At 43.6% G+C, this 22,135-nt stretch overlaps 1 protein-coding gene across 1 annotated transcript in view; it reads left to right on the top strand.

Moving 5' to 3' along the window:
• Positions 1-14,662: 14,662 nt before the first annotated feature.
• pdhx (pyruvate dehydrogenase complex component X) overlaps positions 14,663-22,135 on the top strand; it is a 72,342-nt gene continuing 64,869 nt past the window's right edge. The window contains exon 1 of the mRNA XM_035798407.2: positions 14,663-14,925. Coding sequence (XP_035654300.2) covers positions 14,694-14,925 — 232 coding nt within the window. The 5' untranslated portion in view covers positions 14,663-14,693. The remainder of the gene's footprint in view (positions 14,926-22,135) is intronic.

Consider the following 22,135-nt stretch of genomic DNA (forward strand, 5'->3'; position numbering starts at 1 on the left):
AAACTGCAAGACTCAATAGAAGACAAAACAAGGAACAAACCAAAAAAGACAGGCTTTTGAAAAATTAACTATTTTTCATAAAATTGTACAGTTATCTTAGCTAGCTGAATTGCTAGCAGAATTGTTTACTTGTTGCTAAGCAGTTGCTAGGGACTCTCCTGGAAGAAGCTAGCTAGCTTACAAAGAATAACAACAAAAATATCTAGTTAACAGAAGAAAGGAAGACAAAATAAGGACAAAAGAAGGACAGAAGAAAAAGGAAAAGAAAGAGGACAACAAAGTGAAACAGTCAGCACTTCTATTGCAACTTCGTATTTCGTCGTCCTAACATAGTCTACACTGCTATCTGCCCAGCAGCTAGCCAGCTAGCAAACGTCCACCGTCTACCGAATAGCAGCACTGTAGAAACTATTACACTCAACTGAACGACTTGATTAGTGTAGTGTTAGCTAGCTACATAGTTGTCTTTGCTGTCTTCGTATCCAAGATAATTGTGTAGTTTAGAGCGTGTAGTCTTAGAGTGATTATCTTAATTTACCGAGGTTAGCTAGCCAGCTATTTGTCGTCCTTAACATAGGAGACACTGCTAGCTAGCCAACAGCTAGCCAACGTCAACTGAATAGAACTTCCGCACTCAACAACCCGGTCGCATTCCGCTTCGCTCCACAGGTAGTATCACATTTTCATTTCATTTCATTACAGCACAACGGTTTGATTTGTTTGATCGTAGCTAGCTACATAGCTAGCTACATAGCCGTCTGTGTATCAAAGATAATTGTGTAGTCTAGAGCGATTTTCTAGGTTAGCTAGCCAGCTATTGTCATTCTTTTAACGCAACGTAACGTAATCAACACTGCTAGCTAGCCAGCTAGCCCCGAATAGCAGCACTGTAGAAACTATTACACTCAACGGAACGACTTGATTAGTGTAGTGTCAACAACGCAGCCACTGCCAGCTAGTCTACAAAGTCAACAACGCAGCCACTGCCAGCTAGCCTACTTCAGCAGTACTGTATCATTTTAATCATTTTAGTCAATAAGATTCTTGCTACGTAAGCTTAACTTTCTGAACATTCGAGACGTGTAGTCCACTTGTCATTCCAATCTCCTTGCATTAGCGTAGCCTCTTCTGTAGCCTGTCAACTATGTGTCTGTCTATCCCTGTTATCTCCTCTCTGCACAGACCATAGAAACGCTCCACACCGCATGGCCGCGGCCACCTAATCTGGTGGTCCCAGCGCGCACGACCCACGTGGAGTTCCAGGTCTCTGGTAGCCTCTGGAACTGCCGATCTGCGGCCAACAAGGCAGAGTTCATCTCAGCCTATGCCTCCCTCCAGTCCCTCGACTTCTTGGCACTGACGGAAACATGGATCACCACAGATAACACTGCTACTACTACTGCTCTCTCTTCGTCCGCCCACGTGTTCTCGCACACCCGAGAGCTTCTGGTCAGCGGGGTGGTGGCACCGGGATCCTCATCTCTCCCAAGTGGTCATTCTCTCTTTCTCCCCTTACCCATCTGTCTATCGCCTCCTTTGAATTTCATGCTGTCACAGTTACCAGCCCTTTCAAGCTTAACATCCTTATCATTTATCGCCCTCCAGGTCCCCTCGGAGAGTTCATCAATGAGCTTGATGTCTTGATAAGCTCCTTTCCTGAGGACGGCTCACCTCTCACAGTTCTGGGCGACTTTAACCTCCCCACGTCTACCTTTGACTCATTCCTCTCTGCCTCCTTCTTTCCACTCCTTTCCTCTTTTGACCTCACCCTCTCACCTTCCCCCCTACTCACAAGGCAGGCAATACGCTCGACCTCATCTTTACTAGATGCTGTTCTTCCACTAACCTCATTGCAACTCCCCTCCAAGTCTCCGACCACTACCTTGTATCCTTTTCCCTCTCGCTCTCATCCAACACTTCCCACACTGCCCCTACTCGGATGGTATCGCGCCGTCCCAACCTTCGCTCTCTCTCCCCCGCTACTCTCTCCTCTTCCATCCTATCATCTCTTCCCTCTGCTCAAACCTTCTCCAACCTATCTCCTGATTCTGCCTCCTCAACCCTCCTCTCCTCCCTTTCTGCATCCTTTGACTCTCTATGTCCCCTATCTTCCAGGCCGGCTCGGTCCTCCCCCCCGCTCCGTGGCTCGACGATTCATTGCGAGCTCACAGAACAGGGCTCCGGGCAGCCGAGCGGAAATGGAGGAAAACTCGCCTCCCTGCGGACCTGGCATCCTTTCGCTCCCTCCTCTCTACATTTTCCTCCTCTGTCTCTGCTGCTAAAGCCACTGTCTACCACTCTAAATTCCAAGCATCTGCCTCTAACCCTAGGAAGCTCTTTGCCACCTTCTCCTCCCTCCTGAATCCCCCCCCCCCTCCCTCTCTGCAGATGACTTCGTCAACCATTTTGAAAAGAAGGTCGACGACATCCGATCCTCGTTTGCTAAGTCAAACGACACCGCTGGTTCTGCTCACACTGCCCTACCCGGTGCTCTGACCTCTTTCTCCCCTCTCTCTCCAGATGAAATCTCGCGTCTTGTGACAGCCGGCCGCCCAACAACCTGCCCGCTCGACCCTATCCCCTCTTCTCTTCTCCAGACCATTTCCGGAGACCTTCTCCCTTACCTCACCTCGCTCATCAACTCATCCCTGACCGCTGGCTACGTCCCTTCCGTCTTCAAGAGAGCGAGAGTTGCACCCCTTCTGAAAAAAACTACACTCGATCCCTCCGATGTCAACAACTACAGACCAGTATCCCTTCTTTCTTTTCTCTCCAAAACTCTTGAACGTGCCGTCCTTGGCCAGCTCTCCCGCTATCTCTCTCAGAATGACCTTCTTGATCCAAATCAGTCAGGTTTCAAGACTAGTCATTCAACTGAGACTGCTCTTCTCTGTATCACGGAGGCGCTCCGCACCGCTAAAGCTAACTCTCTCTCCTCTGCTCTCATCCTTCTAGACCTATCGGCTGCCTTCGATACTGTGAACCATCAGATCCTCCTCTCCACCCTCTCCGAGTTGGGCATCTCCGGCGCGGCCCACGCTTGATTGCGTCCTACCTGACAGGTCGCTCCTACCAGGTGGCGTGGCGAGAATCTGTCTCCTCACCACGCGCTCTCACCACTGGTGTCCCCCAGGGCTCTGTTCTAGGCCCTCTCCTATTCTCGCTATACACCAAGTCACTTGGCTCTGTCATAACCTCACATGGTCTCTCCTATCATTGCTGTGCAGACGACACACAATTAATCTTCTCCTTTCCTCCTTCTGATGACCAGGTGGCGAATCGCATCTCTGCATGTCTGGCAGACATATCAGTGTGGATGACGGATCATCACCTCAAGCTGAACCTCGGCAAGACGGAGCTGCTCTTCCTCCCGGGAAGGACTGCCCGTTCCATGATCTCGCCATCACGGTTGACAACTCCATTGTGTCCTCCTCCCAGAGCGCTAAGAACCTTGGCGTGATCCTGGACAACACCCTGTCATTCTCAACTAACATCAAGGCGGTGGCCCGTTCCTGTAGGTTCATGCTCTACAACATCCGCAGAGTACGACCCTGCCTCACACAGGAAGCGGCGCAGGTCCTAATCCAGGCACTTGTCATCTCCCGTCTGGATTACTGCAACTCGCTGTTGGCTGGGCTCCCTGCCTGTGCCATTAAACCCCTACAACTCATCCAGAACGCCGCAGCCCGTCTGGTGTTCAACCTTCCCAAGTTCTCTCACGTCACCCCGCTCCTCCGCTCTCTCCACTGGCTTCCAGTTGAAGCTCGCATCCGCTACAAGACCATGGTGCTTGCCTACGGAGCTGTGAGGGGAACGGCACCTCAGTACCTCCAGGTTCTGATCAGGCCCTACACCCAAACAAGGGCACTGCGTTCATCCACCTCTGGCCTGCTCGCCTCCCTACCACTGAGGAAGTACAGTTCCCGCTCAGCCCAGTCAAAACTGTTTGCTGCTCTGGCTCCCCAATGGTGGAACACACTCCCTCACGACGCCAGGACAGCGGAGTCAATCACCACCTTCCGGAGACACCTGAAACCCCACCTCTTTAAGGAATACCTAGGATAGGATAAAGTAATCCTTCTCACCCCCCCTTAAAATATTTAGATGCACTATTGTAAAGTGGCTGTTCCACTGGATGTCATAAGGTGAATGCACCAATTTGTAAGTCGCTCTGGATAAGAGCGTCTGCTAAATGACTTAAATGTAATGTAAATGTAATGTAAATGGCACTGTCACCATGTCTGGCATGCACAATGCATGCTAGTAAGTTGTACTGCAAAGCAGTGACATTGTAGCAGTGGTGGAAAAAGTACTCTATTGTCAAAGATAGCTTTTAAGAAAATGACTTAATAAAAATATATTGGCACCCAGTAAAATACTATTTGAGTAAAAGTCTAAAAGTATCTGGTTTAAAATGTACTTAAGTACAAGTCACATTGTATAATGATTGGAGACAGGCGCAGGAATACGTAATAGGGGGTTTTATTGTCTCCACCCAAATAAAAGAGGGAGGTTTAAACCTCTAAATAATACATGGAACGAGAAACAAGTGCACAATAACACGTAGCATGGAAGCCGATACAATAGCAGTGTCGTGACGTTGTATTAGTTAATGTGACGTCTGTTGCTCATCGAATGATTAAAAGTTTCTAATTGCGTGATTAACTGAATCAAGCAATCATTAACTCATTAACCTGGGGCACCATGGGAAAATAAAATGTGTTTTTATTGAGTTTCTATTTCCCAAATTAACTCATAGAATATCAGAATATAGATTTTCCAACAGCCACTAATTAACCAGTTAACTGTCGCATAATTGAGGAATCTGCACGGACCCGGGTCTCACCAATGAGTTCGTACCACACCACACACTTAGATGAGCATTTATTTACTAGAAAGCTAAAATGATAAAAGATACACATACACAAAAACACATTCTAGGCTATTGATTAGAACTTAGTATAACGGGCCAACACACTATGGTGCGTGTTACCCAAAATGGGGATTTAAAAGAGAGAAAAAGAGAATGTACACGAGAGAAATATACATTTGGGTGAATTTGTCAGCTATGCTTATTCTAACCCTAGCCTTGCCCCAAACTGCTGCTCTTATGGGTCAGAATATAATGATGTAATTATGTGAGGAAGGTCTCTGTGGATTTCTTTGTCTTCAAACTTGTGTTGCGTTTTGGGTTCTTTGACTTTTTAGACCTCGGCTGCAGCTTGGGTCACTTAGTCTTATCTGTAAAGTCTTTACTCACAGGTTTTATACCCTCGTGTCAGAAGTGGGCGTAACTGCCTTTAGGGCAATTCCCTGGGCATTTTTCATACAACATACAATGGATAAACATCAAACATATACTAGGTAAACTGTTGACGTAACAATGTTTTCATAATAACGTCATCTATTAACCCTTAATAACAAAACAAAAATGACATACATTTTCATATTCCATCGATCGTCATGACCACCATTGTGGCTGATGGAAACCATTGTTCCAAAGTCCCTTTATTTCATGTTAATGTTCTGAGGCTGGTTCTCCATAGTAACAGGACAAAAGGAATTTGTCTGTGGCCTAAGATTTACCAGGGGAGTGAGGGGTCATAAAATCCCACATCTTCAGACCCCTAGATCTCTCCTCCTATGTTGGGGTTGAGAGATAATCTGTAGGGTTGTGTTCTCCTGTAACCTGACCTGATCAGGACAGTCATGACAACAGGTACTCCCACGACCAACAGTCATGGTAACAATAACAGACAAGGGAGAACAGAGGGCACATACATACGAATACTGATCAGGGAGAATGGGAATCAGGTGTGCGTAATGAGACAAGACAGTCCAGGGTTGGTGGTAATGAATCCAGTTCAATGACACCTAAAAGGCCGGTGACGTAGACCTCCGGAGCTGGTGAACAGAATGAGCTAGCTAACATTAGCCTATAGCTAGCCAAGCAAATGGCTCTTTCTGTCAAAATGTGAGACGTGTAAAATCTGAAAATGTAGCTAGCTAGACTATCTTACCCGTATACATCATTCATGGTTAGACACATCTCCTGTCGGATGCCATGGTTGCCCTTAGTTTGAAGATGTAATCCGGAGACAGGTGTTTTCTCCTTAGCTACCAGACTCGAATTCCACTGATTTCAAAACTCAGTCCTCCAGAAAGTGGAGAGCAACACAGTTTTAATACACAATACATAAAAAAACTGCGTTAGATAGGATTACCTAGACATACTGACCAGCACAAATAAACAGAAGTATGCTTTGTGGCGGACCAATCCAAACTTATCTCTTGGCATGTCCAAGTACACTCATTATCTCAGCCAATCATGGTTGCTGTCTTTGTCTTTGGCTAAACCATCTAGGCTTGTAATTTAACATCTCATGGCTGGGGGCAGTATTGAGTAGCTTGGATGAATAAGGTGCTCAGAGTAAACTGCCAGCTACTCAGGCCCAGTTGCTAATATATCCATATTATTAGTATATTTGGATAGAAAACACTTGCAGTTTCTAAAACTGTTTGAATGGTGTCTGAGTATAACAGAACTCATATGGCAGGCAAAAACCTGAGAAGAAATCCAACCAGGAAGTGGGAAATCTGAGGTTTGTAGTTTTTCAAGTCATTGCCTATCGAATATACTGTGTGAGGCTTTGAGGCTTCTACTGTGAAGGAGGGGGGAATGAGAGCTGATTGAGTCAGTGGTCTGGCAGAGTGTATTACCCTCGGGTCCAGTCAACCCGAACACCACATATTTAATACAAATTATGTGTAGGGGGGTGCACAGTGTGCACTCAATGAAAATGTGCTATTTTACATGTTCCTCACAGAAAATGAGCCAAGGCCAATGAGTCTCAGGTTGAAAAAATAATTTATTATATCATTTTTATGTTAGTAAACATTGAAAATGGGTCCCACAGATCTGAACACCACTCCACCATACCAAGGGTTAAACTGGAAGGTAGCCCAGTGGTTAGAGCGTTGGACTAGTAACTGAAATGTTGCAAGATTGAATCCCCAAGCTGACAAGGTCAAAATCTGTTGTTCTGCACCTGAACAAGGCAGTTAGTTAGCCCAATGTTCCTAGGCTGTCATTGATAATAAAAATATGTTTAACTGACTTGCCTAGTTAAATAAATAAAGGTAAATAATACCCTCCTTTATTTATGTTGCTGTAGGCAATCTGCTGCCGCGTGCACGTGTAGAGCGCAAAGGAACAATGGTTATTTGTGGAAAATGTGATATTTTTAACTAAAGCTTACAGTAACTATTAAAAAATTAGATATTGGCAAAGGTGGGTGTTTTGGAAACCTCACCTCTTTCTGATACAATATAATAATGTTGTGCAGCGGTCTAATGCACTGCATCGCAGTGTTACGGTGTCACCACAGCTTGGGGTTCGAACCCAGGCTGTGTCACAACCGGCCATGACCGGGAGTCCCATAGGGCGGTGCACAGCCGGTCCAGCGTCGTCCGGGTTAGGGGAGGGTTAGACAGGGGGGGGCTTTACTTGGCTCATTGCGATCCAGCAACTCCTTGTGCCAGGCTGGGTGCCTGAAGGCTGACATCAGTCGTCAGTTGAACTGTGTTTCCTCCGACACATTTGTGCGGCTAGCTTCTGGGTTAAGTGAGCGGGTGTTAAGAAGCGTGGCTTGACGGGTCATGTTTTGTATGATGCATGACTCGACCTTCGCCTCTCCAGAGCCCGTTGGGGAGTTGCAGCGGTGAGACAAGATCGTAATTGGATATAATGAAAAAGTGGGTAAAATATATTTTTTAATTCTAACATCGTGTGTGTGTGTCAAACTGACTTCCTCTGCACTTCTCCCGTTAAGTAGAAATTCAAACCATTTTTAGTAAGACCCATGTGTTATTCAGAAAGTGTCTGGTTTCCGCTAGTTTGTGTACTTAAAGAGATCATTTTCACTGTCTCATGAATGGTATGTTGAAACACCTTCTCATGTGATGCTGTTCAGGATCTGGAATTCAAACAAACACATTTGTATTGATGAAACTGTTACAGGGATACTTTGTTTTAATTCAATGTTGAATAACTTGCAGCATATCTGGTTAGATTGACTAGATGGATACCCTATCCACATTATTGCATTGGAGGCCACGAATCTCTGACAAAAGGGTACAGTATGCATAACCCATGCAATCACTTATCTGGCTCCTGGTATCTTTTGTCACATTGGAAAGATTAGATCCCAATTTGAATGAGCCGTGCTGGATAGTTTTATTTCAAAGCAAAGACATTTATGCAATCAGATAGACTGCGGAGGAAGAATAAGGAAGTGATGACAGAACCACAGGCATAAAGACAAACCAGCAATCAGCAAACTGACACTTTTGTATAGTATATCCTTAGTGGATATATCATACTATCCCAAAAACGCACTGATAATAAGTAGCCTATGACTCCATCTGGAAAGGAGCAATGTGTGTTTGGAAACACTGTCTCCTCTACCGGAAGATATACTTTAACTTTTTGTTACCACAGAAACAAGTGAGAGGTTCCTTTGGATAGCCAGAGTGATAGAATACGTAAGCAACTTTTAACATGTCTGACTATCTTCCTAACACATCTTCCTAGAACATTCCTGTGTCCAATTTTCTGAAGGTTAGGAGAATGTTCCAGCCCACTGATCCCACTTACACAGAGCTACCTTACGCCTTGATCTCTTGCTCCCCTCTCTGTTCAGATGAAATCCTGCGACTAGTGATGTCCAGCCGCCCAACAACCTGCCCACTTGAACCAATCCCCTCCTCCCTTATCTAGACCATCTCTGGAGACCTTCTCCCATTCCTCATCAACTCATCCCTGACCACAGGCTGACTTCAAGAGAACCCAAGCCTTTACTCCTATGATGTCAACTACAGACCAGTATCCTTTCTTTCTTTTCTTTTCAAAACACTTGAGCAGCTGTCTAACCAACTCTCTCAAAATGATCTTCTTGACCCTAACCAGTCAAGATTCAAGGCGGCTCACTCAACTGACATTGCGCTCCTCTGTCACAGATGCTCTCCGCTCTGCCAAAGCAGACTCTCTCTCTCTCTGCTGTCCTCATCCTCCTAAGTCTATCCACTGCCTTTAACAATGTGAACCATCAGATCCTCCTCTCCAACCTTTCAGGGTTGGGCATATCAGGCTCTGCACACGTCTTGAATGCATCCAACCTAGCAGGTCGCTCCTGAATTGACTAATTGTAAGTTGCTTTGGATAAGAGTGTTTGCTAAATGACCAACATGTAAAAAAAAAGTCAAGGTATTGGAGTGGCCATCACAAAGGCCTTACCTCAATCCAATAGAAAATGTGTGGGAAGAAATGAAAAAGCGTGTGCGAGCAAGGAGGCCTACAACATCTCTGTCAGAGGAATGGGCCAAAATGCATCCAACTTACTGTGGGAAGCTTGTGGGAGGCTACCTGAAACATTTGCCCTAAGTTAAACAATTTAAAGGCAATGCTACCAAATACTAATTGAGTGTATGTAAACTGACCCATTGGGAATGTGATGAAAGAAATAAAAGCTGAAATACACACTTCTCTACTATTATTCTGACATTTCACATTCTTAAAATAAAGTGGTGATCCTAACTGACCTAAGACATGGAATTTTCACTCTGATTAACATTTACATTTACATTTAAGTCATTTAGCAGACGCTCTTATCCAGAGCGACTTACAAATTGGTGCATTCACCTTATGACATCCAGTGGAACAGCCACTTTACAATAGTGCATCTAAATATTTTAAGGGGGGGGTGAAGGGGGGTGAGAAGGATTACTTTATCCTATCCTAGGTATTCCTTAAAGAGGTGGGGTTTCAGGTGTCTCCGGAAGGTGGTGATTGACTCCGCTGTCCTGGCGTCGTGAGGGAGTGTGTTCCACCATTGGGGAGCCAGAGCAGCGAACAGTTTTGACTGGGCTGAGCGGGAACTGTACTTCCTCAGTGGTAGGGAGGCGAGCAGGCCAGAGGTGGATGAACGCAGTGCCCTTGTTTGGGTGTAGGGACTGATCAGAGCCTGGAGGTACTGAGGTGCGGTTCCCCTCACAGCTCCGTAGGCAAGCACCATGGTCTTGTAGCGGATGCGAGCTTCAACTGGAAGCCAGTGGAGAGAGCGGAGGAGCGGGGTGACGTGAGAGAACTTGGGAAGGTTGAACACCAGACGGGCTGCGGCGTGATTAAATGTCAGGAATTGTGAAAAACTAAGTTTAAATGTATTTGACTAAGGTGTATGTAAACTTCCGACTTTAACTTTATATACACATTATATGACAAATCAAAAACAGGTTTAGAAATGTTTGCAAATGTATAAAATAATAAAATATCAAATTTACATAAGTTGTGACCCTTTCCTCAGTAATTTGTTGAAGCTCCTTTGGCTGCGATTACAGCCTCGAGAATTCTTTGGTATGACACTAAAAGCTTGGCACACCTGTATTTAGGGAGTTTCCCCCATTCTTCTCTGCAGATCCTGTCAAGCTCTGTCAGGTTAGATGGAGAGCGTTGCTGCACAGCTATTTTCAGGTCTCTCGAGAGATGTTCGATCGGGTTCAAGTCCGGGCTCTGGCTTGGCCACTCAAGAACATTTAGAGACTTGTCCTGAAGCCACCATTGTGTTGTCTTGGCTGTGTGCTTAGGGTTGTTGTACTGTTGGAAGGTGAACCTTAGCCCCAGTTTGAGGTCATGATCTCATTGGAGCAGGTTTTCATCAAGGATCCCCGTGTACTTTGCTGCATTCATATTTTCCGTGATCTTGACTTGTCTCACAGTCCCTGCCACTGAAAAACATCCCGACAGCATGATGCTGCCACCTCCATGCTTCTCCGTACGGATGGTGCCAGGTTTCCTCCAGACGTGACGCTTAGCATTCAGGCCAAAGACTTCAATCTTGATTTCATCAGACCAGAGAAACTTATTTCTCATGGTCTGAGAGTCTTTAGGTGTATTTTGGCAAACTCCAAGCGAGCGGGCTGTCATGTGCCTTTTACTAAGGAGTGGCTTCCGTCTGGCCACTCTACCATGAAGGCCTAATTGGTGGGGTGCTGCAGAGATGTTTGTATGTCTGGAAGGTTCTGACATCTCCGCACAGGAACTCTAGAACTCTGTCAGAGTGACCATCAGGTTCTTTCTTGGTCTCCTCCCTGACCAAGGCCCTTCTCCCCCGATTGTTCAGTTTGTTCGACTAGCTGTAGGAAGAGTCTTGGTGGTTCGAAACTTCTTACATTTAAGAATGATGGAGGCCATTGTGTTGCAGAAATCTTTTGCTACCCTTCCCCAGATCTGTGCCTCGACACAATCCTGTCTCGGAGCTCTACAGAAAATTCCTTCGAACTCATGTCTTGGTTTTTGCTCTGACATGCACTGTCTACAAATCATGTCCTTTCCAAATCATGTCCAATCAATTGAATTTACCACATATGGCCTCCAATCAAGTTGTAAACATTTCTCAAGTATTATCAATGGAAACAAGATGCATCAGAGCTCAGATCTGTCTCATACCAATGAGTCTGAAAACTTGATATTAAAACATTTATATATTTTTTGTTTTAAATACATTTGCTAATTAAAAAAAACTGTTTTCACTTCATCATTATGGGATATTGTGTAGATGTATGTATTTAATCAATTTTATAATAATGCTGTAATGTAACAAAATGTAGAAAAATTCAAGTGGTCTGAATACTTTCCAAAGGCACTGTGTGTATATACAGTACCAGTCAAAGTTTGGACAACACCTACTCATTCAAGGGTTTTTCATATTTTTACAATTTTCTACATTGTAATATGATAGCGAAGTCATCAAAACTATGAAATAACACATAATGAAAGATTAGTGGAATCTGTGTGGGTAGCTGGACAGGTAGGATGACTGACAGGGAAGGTGAACAGGTGGTCAAGTGTCAGGTGACTGTGGAATGGATGAGACTGAGGCAGGAATTCCTTTAACCAAAAAGGGGTATATTTACTGAGTAGTCTGTGCTGCATCACAAAGGAAACAAATAACATGTATCCGATCAAATTCGTCATCCAAAAGATCATATCATAACAATCATTCATGATTAACATAATTAGGGCAGTCAACAATCCAGTTCATTAAGAAGTCAATAGTAATCATCCGTGAGTCATTTAGGCTCGTAACTATTTATCATAAATCATGAAAGAATACAAACAGTGAATGGTTATTCAATCTATAATCCCCATTAGTTTGGTATCAAAGTCGATCAGTTAGCAAACAATGACGTTTCTCATTTCACTCTTTCAATTGTCGTCGTGTACATATAAATTTCATTACATATGAACCATATCGATTGCATAATTGGCCTATGAGGATCCGTAGGGTCATGATCATTGACAATTCACATTACACAATATGTTTGAAGCGTGCGCTCCGCGGTAATAACGATAAGCAATAACTGATGGCCCACTCCCCCGATCGCCACAGATAGTTCCGATGAAAGGTAACAGAGTCGGTGGATTCATGGAGGCACAGAACTTCTGGATCAGACGGAGTTAAGGAAGAGAAAGCAGCGAGATCGGGCGTTGGCAATTTCCTTCTTTTATGGAGTTGAGATCTGTCGGACATTTCCACCTGACCTAATTAAAGCGCCCCTGGCCCAGCTGAGTAAGTGGCAATTATTCCACCAACTCCATAGGCCTTTTCTACACATATGGAATCATGTATCAACCAAAACCGTGTTAAACAAAGCTAAATATATTTTATATTTGAGATTCTTCAAACCTTTTGCATTGATGACAGCTTTGCACACTCTTGGCATTCCTTCAACTAGCTTCATGAGATAGTCACCTGGAATGCATTTCAATTAACAGGTGTGCCTTGTTAAAAGTTAATTTGTGGAATTTCTTTCCTTCTGATTGCGTTAATGCTACAAGATAGGGGTGTTATACCCCCATTAGGAAAGTCCATATTATGGCAAAAAATAGTTCAAATAAGCAAAGAGAAACGACAGTCCGTCATTACTTTAAGACTTGAAGGTCAGTCAATTCAGAAATGCTCAAGAACTTTTAAAGTTTTTTCAAGTGCAGTTACGAAAAACCATCAAGAGCTATGAAACTGGCTCTCATGAGGACCACCACAGGAAAGAAAGACCCAGAGCTACTTCTGGTTCAAAGGATAAGTTCATTGGAGTTACCAGCCTCAGAAATTGCAGCCCAAATAAATACTACACAGAGTTCAAGTAACAGACACATCTCAACATCAACTGTTCAGAGGAGACTGCGTAAATCAGGACTTCATGGTCCAACTGCTGCAAAGAAACAACTCCTAAAGGACACAAAGAAGAGAAGAAGGGACTTGCTTGGCACAAGAAACACAAGCAATGGACATTAGACCGGTGGAAATCTGTCCTTTGGTCTAATGAGTCCAAATTTGAGATGTTTGGTTCCAACCGCTGTGTTGTTGAGATGCAGAGTAGGTAAATGGAGGGTCTCTGCATGTGTGGTTCCCAGCATGGAGGAGGTGTGATGGTGCTTTGCTGGTGACACTGTCAGTGATTTATTTAGAATTCAAGGCACACTTAAACAGCATGACTACCACAGCATTCTGCAGCGATACGCCATCCCATCTGGTTTGCACTTAGTGGGACTATCATTTGTTTTTCAACGGGACAATGACCCAACACACCTCCAGGTGGGTAAGAGCTATTTGACCAAGAAGGACAGATGACCTGGCCTCCACAATCACCCAACCTCAACCCAATTGAGGTTTGGGATGAGTTGGACCACAGCGTGAAGGAAAAGCTGTCAACAAGTGCTCAGAATTTGTGGGAACTCCTTCAATACAGTTGGAAAAGCATTCCAGGTGAAGCTGGTTGAGAGAATGCCAAGCGTTTGCAAAGCTGACATCAAGGCAAAGGGTGGCGACTTTGAAGAATCTCAAATATAAAATATATATCTTGATTTATTTGGTTACTACATGATTCCATCTATGTTATTTCATAGTTTGTACAATTATTCTACAATGTAGAAAATAGTGAAAAATATGAAAAACCCTTGAATGAGTAGGTGTGTCCAAACTTTTGACTGGTACTGTGTATATATATGAATATATATTTCCAAAATGTGTATATATCTGGCGGATTGGAAATGATGCAAATAATTACATTGCAATATATTTGCAGAATTAAAGCTGATCTTTTTAAATCGAAGATGTGTTTTGTGCTGCATGAGACAAATGGTTGTCACGCCCCTACATTTTCTAGTATCCTGACCACCATATGTGACCAACAGATACATATCTGTATTCCCAGTCATGTGAAATATGTAGATTAGGGTCAAATTATATTATTTAAAATGACAGATTTTCTTATATGAACTGTAACTCAGAAAAATCTTTGAAATTGTTGCATGTTGCATTTATATTTTCAGTATTCAGTATATAATACATTGTTAAATATAAAACAAGTTTAAAGAAAGAATATATATATTTCAATTGTGCTGTGCTAGCCCTTTAACTGTGAAAAAATACTTGCATTGACATGTTCATCAGGTTGCAGCTGAACTACAAGTTCATGACAGAGGAAGACTACAAAGAAGGACCTCAAAGATCCAAGAAGGACGTCTTTGGCATTTAGTTTTATAGGAGAGTTGCAGTCAAATAGTAATCTTCATGAATGTATATCTGTCTAGTCACACGGCTCATTTTTTCATCGTATATAAACTATTCCACGTAATGGCTTCGTGTTGTACCACTTTACGGTTTATTTTCTTAATCTTATCACCTGTCAGGCATAAACTTGGGCAGCTCTTACCGACTGAGGACGAAAACATGGCGGCCTCCTTGCGTTTGGGTCGTCAAGGAATTCTATTTGGCCTGAGATTTGCAAAGCTTAAAAAAAAATCCTGGACTTCATATTCGTTTCAGGACAATGTCAGGCAGTTCTTTCAATCGCCATATTTCTTTGGTAAGTGTTGACACTTCATTTATTGCACTAACGTTCGTTGCGGATGACGGCCGCTAGCAAAGTTGCTAGCTAACCTCTTATTTTTTTTTATACATCACCCACTTCTAAAAAAATACGTTTCAGCCGAATGTCACTGCATCTATGGGTTTTATTGAAGTAATATGGGTTTTATGTTTCCTTGGCTTTACTGAACATGATCAGACGCTCGCTATCCGTTAGTTCTTCTCGTAGATGTTACAGCCGAGCTGTCAAGGTTGCGCAGATTAGGTAGCTAGCCAGTCAGCTAACGCTAGTCATAACAAGTCTTGGTTTTTATTTTTCTAGCTAGCCAGTTGGGTCATTCCTACGATTTGCCATAGTTTTGGACCTCAAACATTTATAAATGTTTTTATTATATATTGTTTTGTATTTTATCAGAAAAGGACGTTTGACTTTCAGGAAAACATTTGTTATCCTCAAGCACTTTCATTTTTTTTCTTCAACCTGTTAGTTGCAGGTTGGAAATGTAGAGCCTAAATTAGTCATGAACAAAATTGAGCTAGCATAATGGTGAAGACTTGAACAGGATTTTATCTTCTCTGTCAAACATATTTAACATGTATAAATGTGCTTAATTTTCTCTAGAATTAACCTAATAGGGTGGACATTTATGGGTGAGACATAAACTAACAAGGTAAAATAGATTCAACTGAGTGTTTGTTTATTTATTTAGCTTTGTTTCTCACCGATGACATTACACTTCCTGAATTACTTATTTTCTGAAATGGATAATTACAACAAAATAACAGGGTGGATGGAATGTGATTTAATAAAATAGTAATTAAAAATACATTATTGATGAGAGATATTTTAACTAGGACCTGATTTGACCAAACTGAAAATGTGTGTTGTTTTTTCTGTATGCGGCTCAGTGTCTCTCTACATAGCTCACTCTGTCTTCCTGCTAAAGCTGACAAAACATAGTAGCTATGTTGTAACTAAGTCAGTGATACACTGATGTAAGGTTGATCATGGTTACTCTATTTTAACCAATTCACTCATTCTACCTGGACCTTGTGCTAGGTCAGTTGAGTCATGGAAATGTGGCCAGCTTTTACAAATGTGGGGTAATTAGATTTAAAATAATTTGTGTTAAATTCTGCTCCCCACTTCAGATTGTGGCCCTCCTTGCTTTTTTTTGTGAAACTTTTTTTTTTAAACAAAATATCTAGGCCTATGATATTGATATCAAATTATATTCTGCATTTAAAATGTTAATAAGATAACATTTTATTTGTCACATACACATGTTTAGTAGATGTTATTGCGGCTTTAGCGAAATGCTTGTGCTTCTAGCACCAACAGTGCAGTACTATCTAACAATTCACAACACTTCTGTAGCTCAGTTGGTAGAGCATGGCGCTTGTAACGCCAGGGTAGTGGGTTCGATTCCCGGGACCACCCATACGTAGAATGTATGCACACATGAATGTAAGTCGCTTTGGATAAAAGCGTCTGCTAAATGGCATATATTATATTATTATTATTATTATAACCTAAAAGTAAAAGAATGGAATTAACAAATATAAATATTAGGATGAGCAATGTCAGAGTGACACAGACTAAAATACAGTATAAAATAAAATATAGTAGAATAGAATACAGTATATACATATGAAATGAGTAAAGCAAAAATATGTAAACATTATTAGTGACTAGTGTTCCATTATTAAAATGGCCAGTGATTTCAAGTCTATGGGGCAGCAGCCTTTAAGGTGCAGGGTTACGTAACCAGGTGGAAGCCGCCTGGTGATGGCTATTTAAGTCTGATGGCCTTGATATAAAATGTGTTTTTCAGTCTCTGTCCTCATGAGATCCCATGACAATTGAGGGAAATAGGCATACTGCTTTTCAGTTTACTTAAGGTGCACAGAAAACATGATCTATTGGGGGGCAGTATTCTAAGATTACACTTAAGATTCCATTTCTGAAAACTGGCCCCTGGTGATGCTGTCTTTTGCTGGATCATTGCCATCACTACTCATAAAAATGCCCCCTGGCCCAACGATTTGGCAATTCACAAAGGTTTCCAGCAGAGGGCAGCATTGTCCCATTCGTGTGTGTGTGTACAGTACCAGTCAAGTTCGGACACACCTACTCATTCCATGGTTTCTTTATTTTTATTATTTTCTACATTGTAGAATAAGAGTGATGACGACAACTATGACGTAACACATTTGGAATCATGTAGTGGGGCTCCCGAGTGGTGCAGCAGTCTAAGGAACTGCATCTCAGTGCTAGCGGTGTCACTACAGACCCTGGTTCAATTCCAAGCTGTATCACAACCAGCTGTGATTGGGAGTCCCATAGGGTGGCTCACAATTGGCCCAGCATCGTCCGGGTTAGGTTTTGGCTGGGGTAAGCTGTCATTGTAAAAAAAAAATGTTACTTAATTAAAATAGTAACCAACAAAGTGTAAAACAAATCAAAATATATTTTATATTTGAGATTCTTCAAAGTAGCCACCCTTTGCCTTGATGACAGCTTTGCACACTCTTGACATTCTCTCAACCAGCTTCACCTGGAATGCTTTCCCAACAGTCTTCAAGGAGTTCCCACATATGCTGAGCACTTGTTGGCTGATTTTCCTTCACTCTGTGGTCCAACTCATCCCAAACCATTTCAATTGGGTTGAGGTCGGGTGATTGTGGAAGCCAGGTCATCTGATGGAGTACTCCATCACTCTCCTTCTTGGCCAAATAGCCCTTACACCGCCTGAAGGTGTGTTGGGTTGTTGTCCTGTTGAAAAACAAATTATATTCGATACACAAGGGATGTGTATCGCTGCAGAATGCTGTAGTAGCCATGCTGGTTAAGTGTGCCTTGAATAGTAAATAAAGCAGTGTCACCAGCAAAGCAATGCTTCACAGTAGGGTTGGTGCCAGGTTTCCTCCAGACGTGACGCTTGGCATTCAGGCCAATGGGTTCAATCTTGTTTTCATTAGACCAGAGAATCTTGTTTCTCATCATCTGAGAGTCTTTAGGTGCCTTTTTTGCAAATTCCATGCAGGCTCTCAAGTGCCTTTTACTTCTGTCTGACCACTCTACTGTAAAGGGCTGATTGGTGGAGTGCTACAGAGATCGTTGTCCTTCTGGAAGGTTATCCCATCTCTACAGACACACTCTGGAGCTCTGTAAGAGTAGCCATCAGGTTCTTGGTCACCTCCCTGACCAAGGCCCTTCTCTCCTGATTACCAAAACATTTCTGCATTGTTGAAGGTTCCCAAGATCACAGTGGCCTCCATCGTTCTTAAATGTAAGAAGTTTGGAACCACCAAGATTCTTCCTAGATCTGGCCAAATTGCACCATCGGGGGAGAAGGGCCTTGGTCAGGGAGGGGACCAAGAACCCGATGAGCTCTGTAAGAGTGACCCAGAGTTCCTCTGTAGAGATTGGGTAACATTCCAGAAAGACAACCATCTCATAAAAGGCACATGACATTGCGCTTGGAGTTTGCATTAAAGGTACATAAAGGACTCTGACTGTGAAAGACAAGATTCTCTGGTTTGATGAAACCAAAATGGAGCTCTTTGGCTTGAATGCTAAGTGTCATGTCTGGAGGGAACCTGGCACCATCCCTACGGTGAAGCATGGTTGTGGCAGCATCATGCTGTGGGGATTTTTCAGCGGCAGGGGCTGGGAGACTAGTCAGGATCCAGGGGGAAAATGAACAGAGCAATTGTACAGAGGTCCTTGATGAAAACCTGCTCCAGAGCTATCATGACCTCAGACTGTGGCAAAGGTTCACCTACCAACAGGACAATGACCCTAAGCACAGCCAAGACAATGCAGGTATGGCTTTGGGACAAGTCTGAATGTCCGTGAGTGGCCCAGTCAAAGCCCTGGAGAGACCTGAAAATAGTTGTGCAGCGATGCTCCCCATCCAACCTGACTAAGTTTGAGAGGATCAAATCAAATTTTATTTGTCACATACACATGGTTAGCAGATGTTAATGCGAGTGTAGCGAAATGCTTGTGCTTCTAGTTCCGACAATGCAGTGATAACCAACAAGTAATCTAACTAACAATTCCAAAACTACTGTCTTATACACAGTGTAAGGGGATAAAGAATATGTACATAAGGATATATGAATGAGTGATGGTACAGAGCAGCATACAGTAGATGGTATCGAGTACAGTATATACATATGAGATGAGTATGTAGACAAAGTAAACAAAGTGGCATAGTTAAAGTGGCTAGTGATACATGTATTACATAAGGATGCAGTCGATGATGTAGAGTACAGTATATACGTATGCATATGAGATGAATAATGTAGGGTAAGTAACATTATATAAGGTAGCATTGTTTAAAGTGGCTAGTGATATATTTACATCATTTCCCATCAATTCCCATTATTAAAGTGGCTGGAGTTGGGTCAGTGTCAATGACAGTGTGTTGGCAGCAGCCACTCAATGTTAGTGATGGCTGTTTAAACAGTCTGATGGCCTTGAGATAGACTGAAAAACAGCTTCTCTCGGTCCCAGCTTTGATGCACCTGTACTGACCTCGCCTTCTGGATGATAGCGGGGTGAACAGGCAGTGGTTCGGGTGGTTGATGTCCTTGATGATCTTTATGGCCTTCCTGTAACATCGGGTGGTGTAGGTGTCCTGGAGGGCAGGTAGTTTGCCCCCGGTGATGTGTTGTGCAGACCTCACTACCCTCTGGAGAGCCTTAAGGTTGAGGGCAGTTGCCGTAGCAGGCGGTGATACAGCCCGCCAGGATGCTCTCGATTGTGCATCTGTAGAAGTTTGTGAGTGCTATTGGTGACAAGCCGAATTTCTTCAGCCTCCTGAGGTTGAAGAGGCGCTGCTACGCCTTCTTCACGACGCTGTCAGTGTGAGTGGACCAATTCAGTTTGTCTGTGATGTGTATGCCGAGGAACTTAACTTGCTACCCTTTCCACTACTGTTCCATCGATGTGGATAGGGGGGTGTTCCCTCTGCTGTTTCCTGAAGTCCACAATCATCTCCTTAGTTTTGTTGACGTTGAGTGTGAGGTTATTTTCCTGACACCACACTCCGAGGGCCCTCACCTCCTCCCTGTAGACCGTCTCGTCGTTGTTGGTAATCAAGCCTACCACTGTTGTGTCGTCCGCAAACTTGATGATTGAGTTGGAGGCGTGCGTGGCCACGCAGTCGTGGGTGAACAGGGAGTACAGGAGAGGGCTCAGAACGCACCCTTGTGGGGCCCCGTGTTGAGGATCAGCGGGGAGGAGATGTTGTTGCCTACCCTCACCACCTGGGGGCGGCCCGTCAGGAAGTCCAGTACCCAGTTGCACAGGGCGGGGTCGAGACCCAGGGTCTCGAGCTTGATGACGAGCTTGGAGGGTACTATGGTGTTGAATGCCGAGCTGTAGTCGATGAACAGCATTCTCACATAGGTATTCCTCTTGTCCAGGTGGGTTAGGGCAGTGTGCAGTGTGGTTGAGATTGCATCGTCTGTGGACCTATTTGGGCGGTAAGCAAATTGGAGTGGGTCTAGGGTGTCAGGTAGGGTGGAGGTGATATGGTCCTTGACTAGTCTCTCAAAGCACTTCATGATGACGGAAGTGAGTGCTACGGGGCGGTAGTCGTTTAGCTCAGTTACCTTAGCTTTCTTGGGAACAGGAACAATGGTGGCCCTCTTGAAGCATGTGGGAACAGCAGACTGGTATAGGGATTGATTGAATATGTCCGTAAACACACCGGCCAGCTGGTCTGCGCATGCTCTGAGGGCGCGGCTGGGGATGCCGTCTGGGCCTGCAGCCTTGCGAGGGTTAACACGTTTAAATGTCTTACTCACCTCGGCTGCAGTGAAGGAGAGACCGCATGTTTTCGTTGCAGGCCGTGTCAGTGGCACTGTATTGTCCTCAAAGCGGGCAAAAAAGTTATTTAGTCTGCCTGGGAGTAAGACATCCTGGTCCGTGACTGGGCTGGGTTTCTTCTTGTAGTCCGTGATTGACTGTAGACCCTGCCACATGCCTCTTGTGTCTGAGCCGTTGAATTGAGATTCTACTTCTGCAGAGAAGAATGGGAAAAACTCCCAAAATAACAGGTTTGCCAAGTTTGAAGCATCATTCTCAAGAAGACTCGAGGCTGTAATCGCTGCCAAAGGTGCTTCAACAAAGTACTGGGTAAAGGGTCTGAATACTTATGTAAATGTAGTATTTCATTTTTTTTGTATACATTTGCCAAAATCTATTAACCTGTTTTTGCTTTGTCATTTTGTGGCATTGTGTATTGATTGAGGGGGAAAACTATACATTTTAGAATAAGGCTGTAACTACAAAATGTAGAAAAAAAATCAAGGGGTCTGAATACTTTCTGAATGCACTTATATATGTGTATGTATATACTGTATGAGGAAATCACGTCACTGTCAAGTTTTTTTCATTTACTCAATCTTACGAGAAAGTGAGGAATGGAATGAATAAAGAGCCACTGTTCCTGCCTTCCTGGGTGATTTGACCTGATTGAATCAGTGTAGACCTATTTGCAGGCCTTAATTGGAACTGCCTAATCAGCTGGTTTGTTTCCATGGTCAATTTGAAGTCACAGATACCATCATCTTTGCTCTCAGCTAATGAGTAGTTCAGTGATGTATTTCTATGTTGGGGACTATTTCATCTGATTTTTTTAAAATGAAAATGAGACTTACATAGCCTACACCTAGCCCACTGACTGAGAAACATGGAGGCCTACTGGCTGCTAGGCTCTGCATGCCTCAGTTTTCTCAAAGAATTAAGAGAGCAGACTGTTAGCAGTCCTCAGGTCAGTGGTGAGTCAGATGCATGACCCAAAGCATTCTGTAATGGTGAGCATGATGGGGCCTTGGGCTTCAGTCATGCATGCTGCCCTGAAAATGCTTGACGTAAGAAAGTATTGCATGTAGTTCATTACCTCTCCTCCTCAGGTCTTTGACAGTTTAAATCGGGGTCAGAATACAGAGAGGATGACCTAAAAGGGTCTTGAGAAAGCTGCCCCGGAAATGAGGATGATGTGACCTGTGTGTCTTGATGGGCCCTTCTGGACATGCGTCCTCTGTCACCTCTGATCCAATACCCCCGCTAACATTACCCCGTCAAATAAGATTCAAACAGCCTTTGCCAGGGGACTCCATCCCTGTTCTTTGAGTGCCTACCCTCCTGTAGGTTTTCGCTCTAACCCAAGTTGTTCTTCTATAATAAA

The sequence above is a fragment of the Oncorhynchus keta genome, chromosome 22 (assembly GCF_023373465.1).
Source record: "Oncorhynchus keta strain PuntledgeMale-10-30-2019 chromosome 22, Oket_V2, whole genome shotgun sequence".
Taxonomy (NCBI): Eukaryota; Metazoa; Chordata; class Actinopteri; order Salmoniformes; family Salmonidae; genus Oncorhynchus; species Oncorhynchus keta.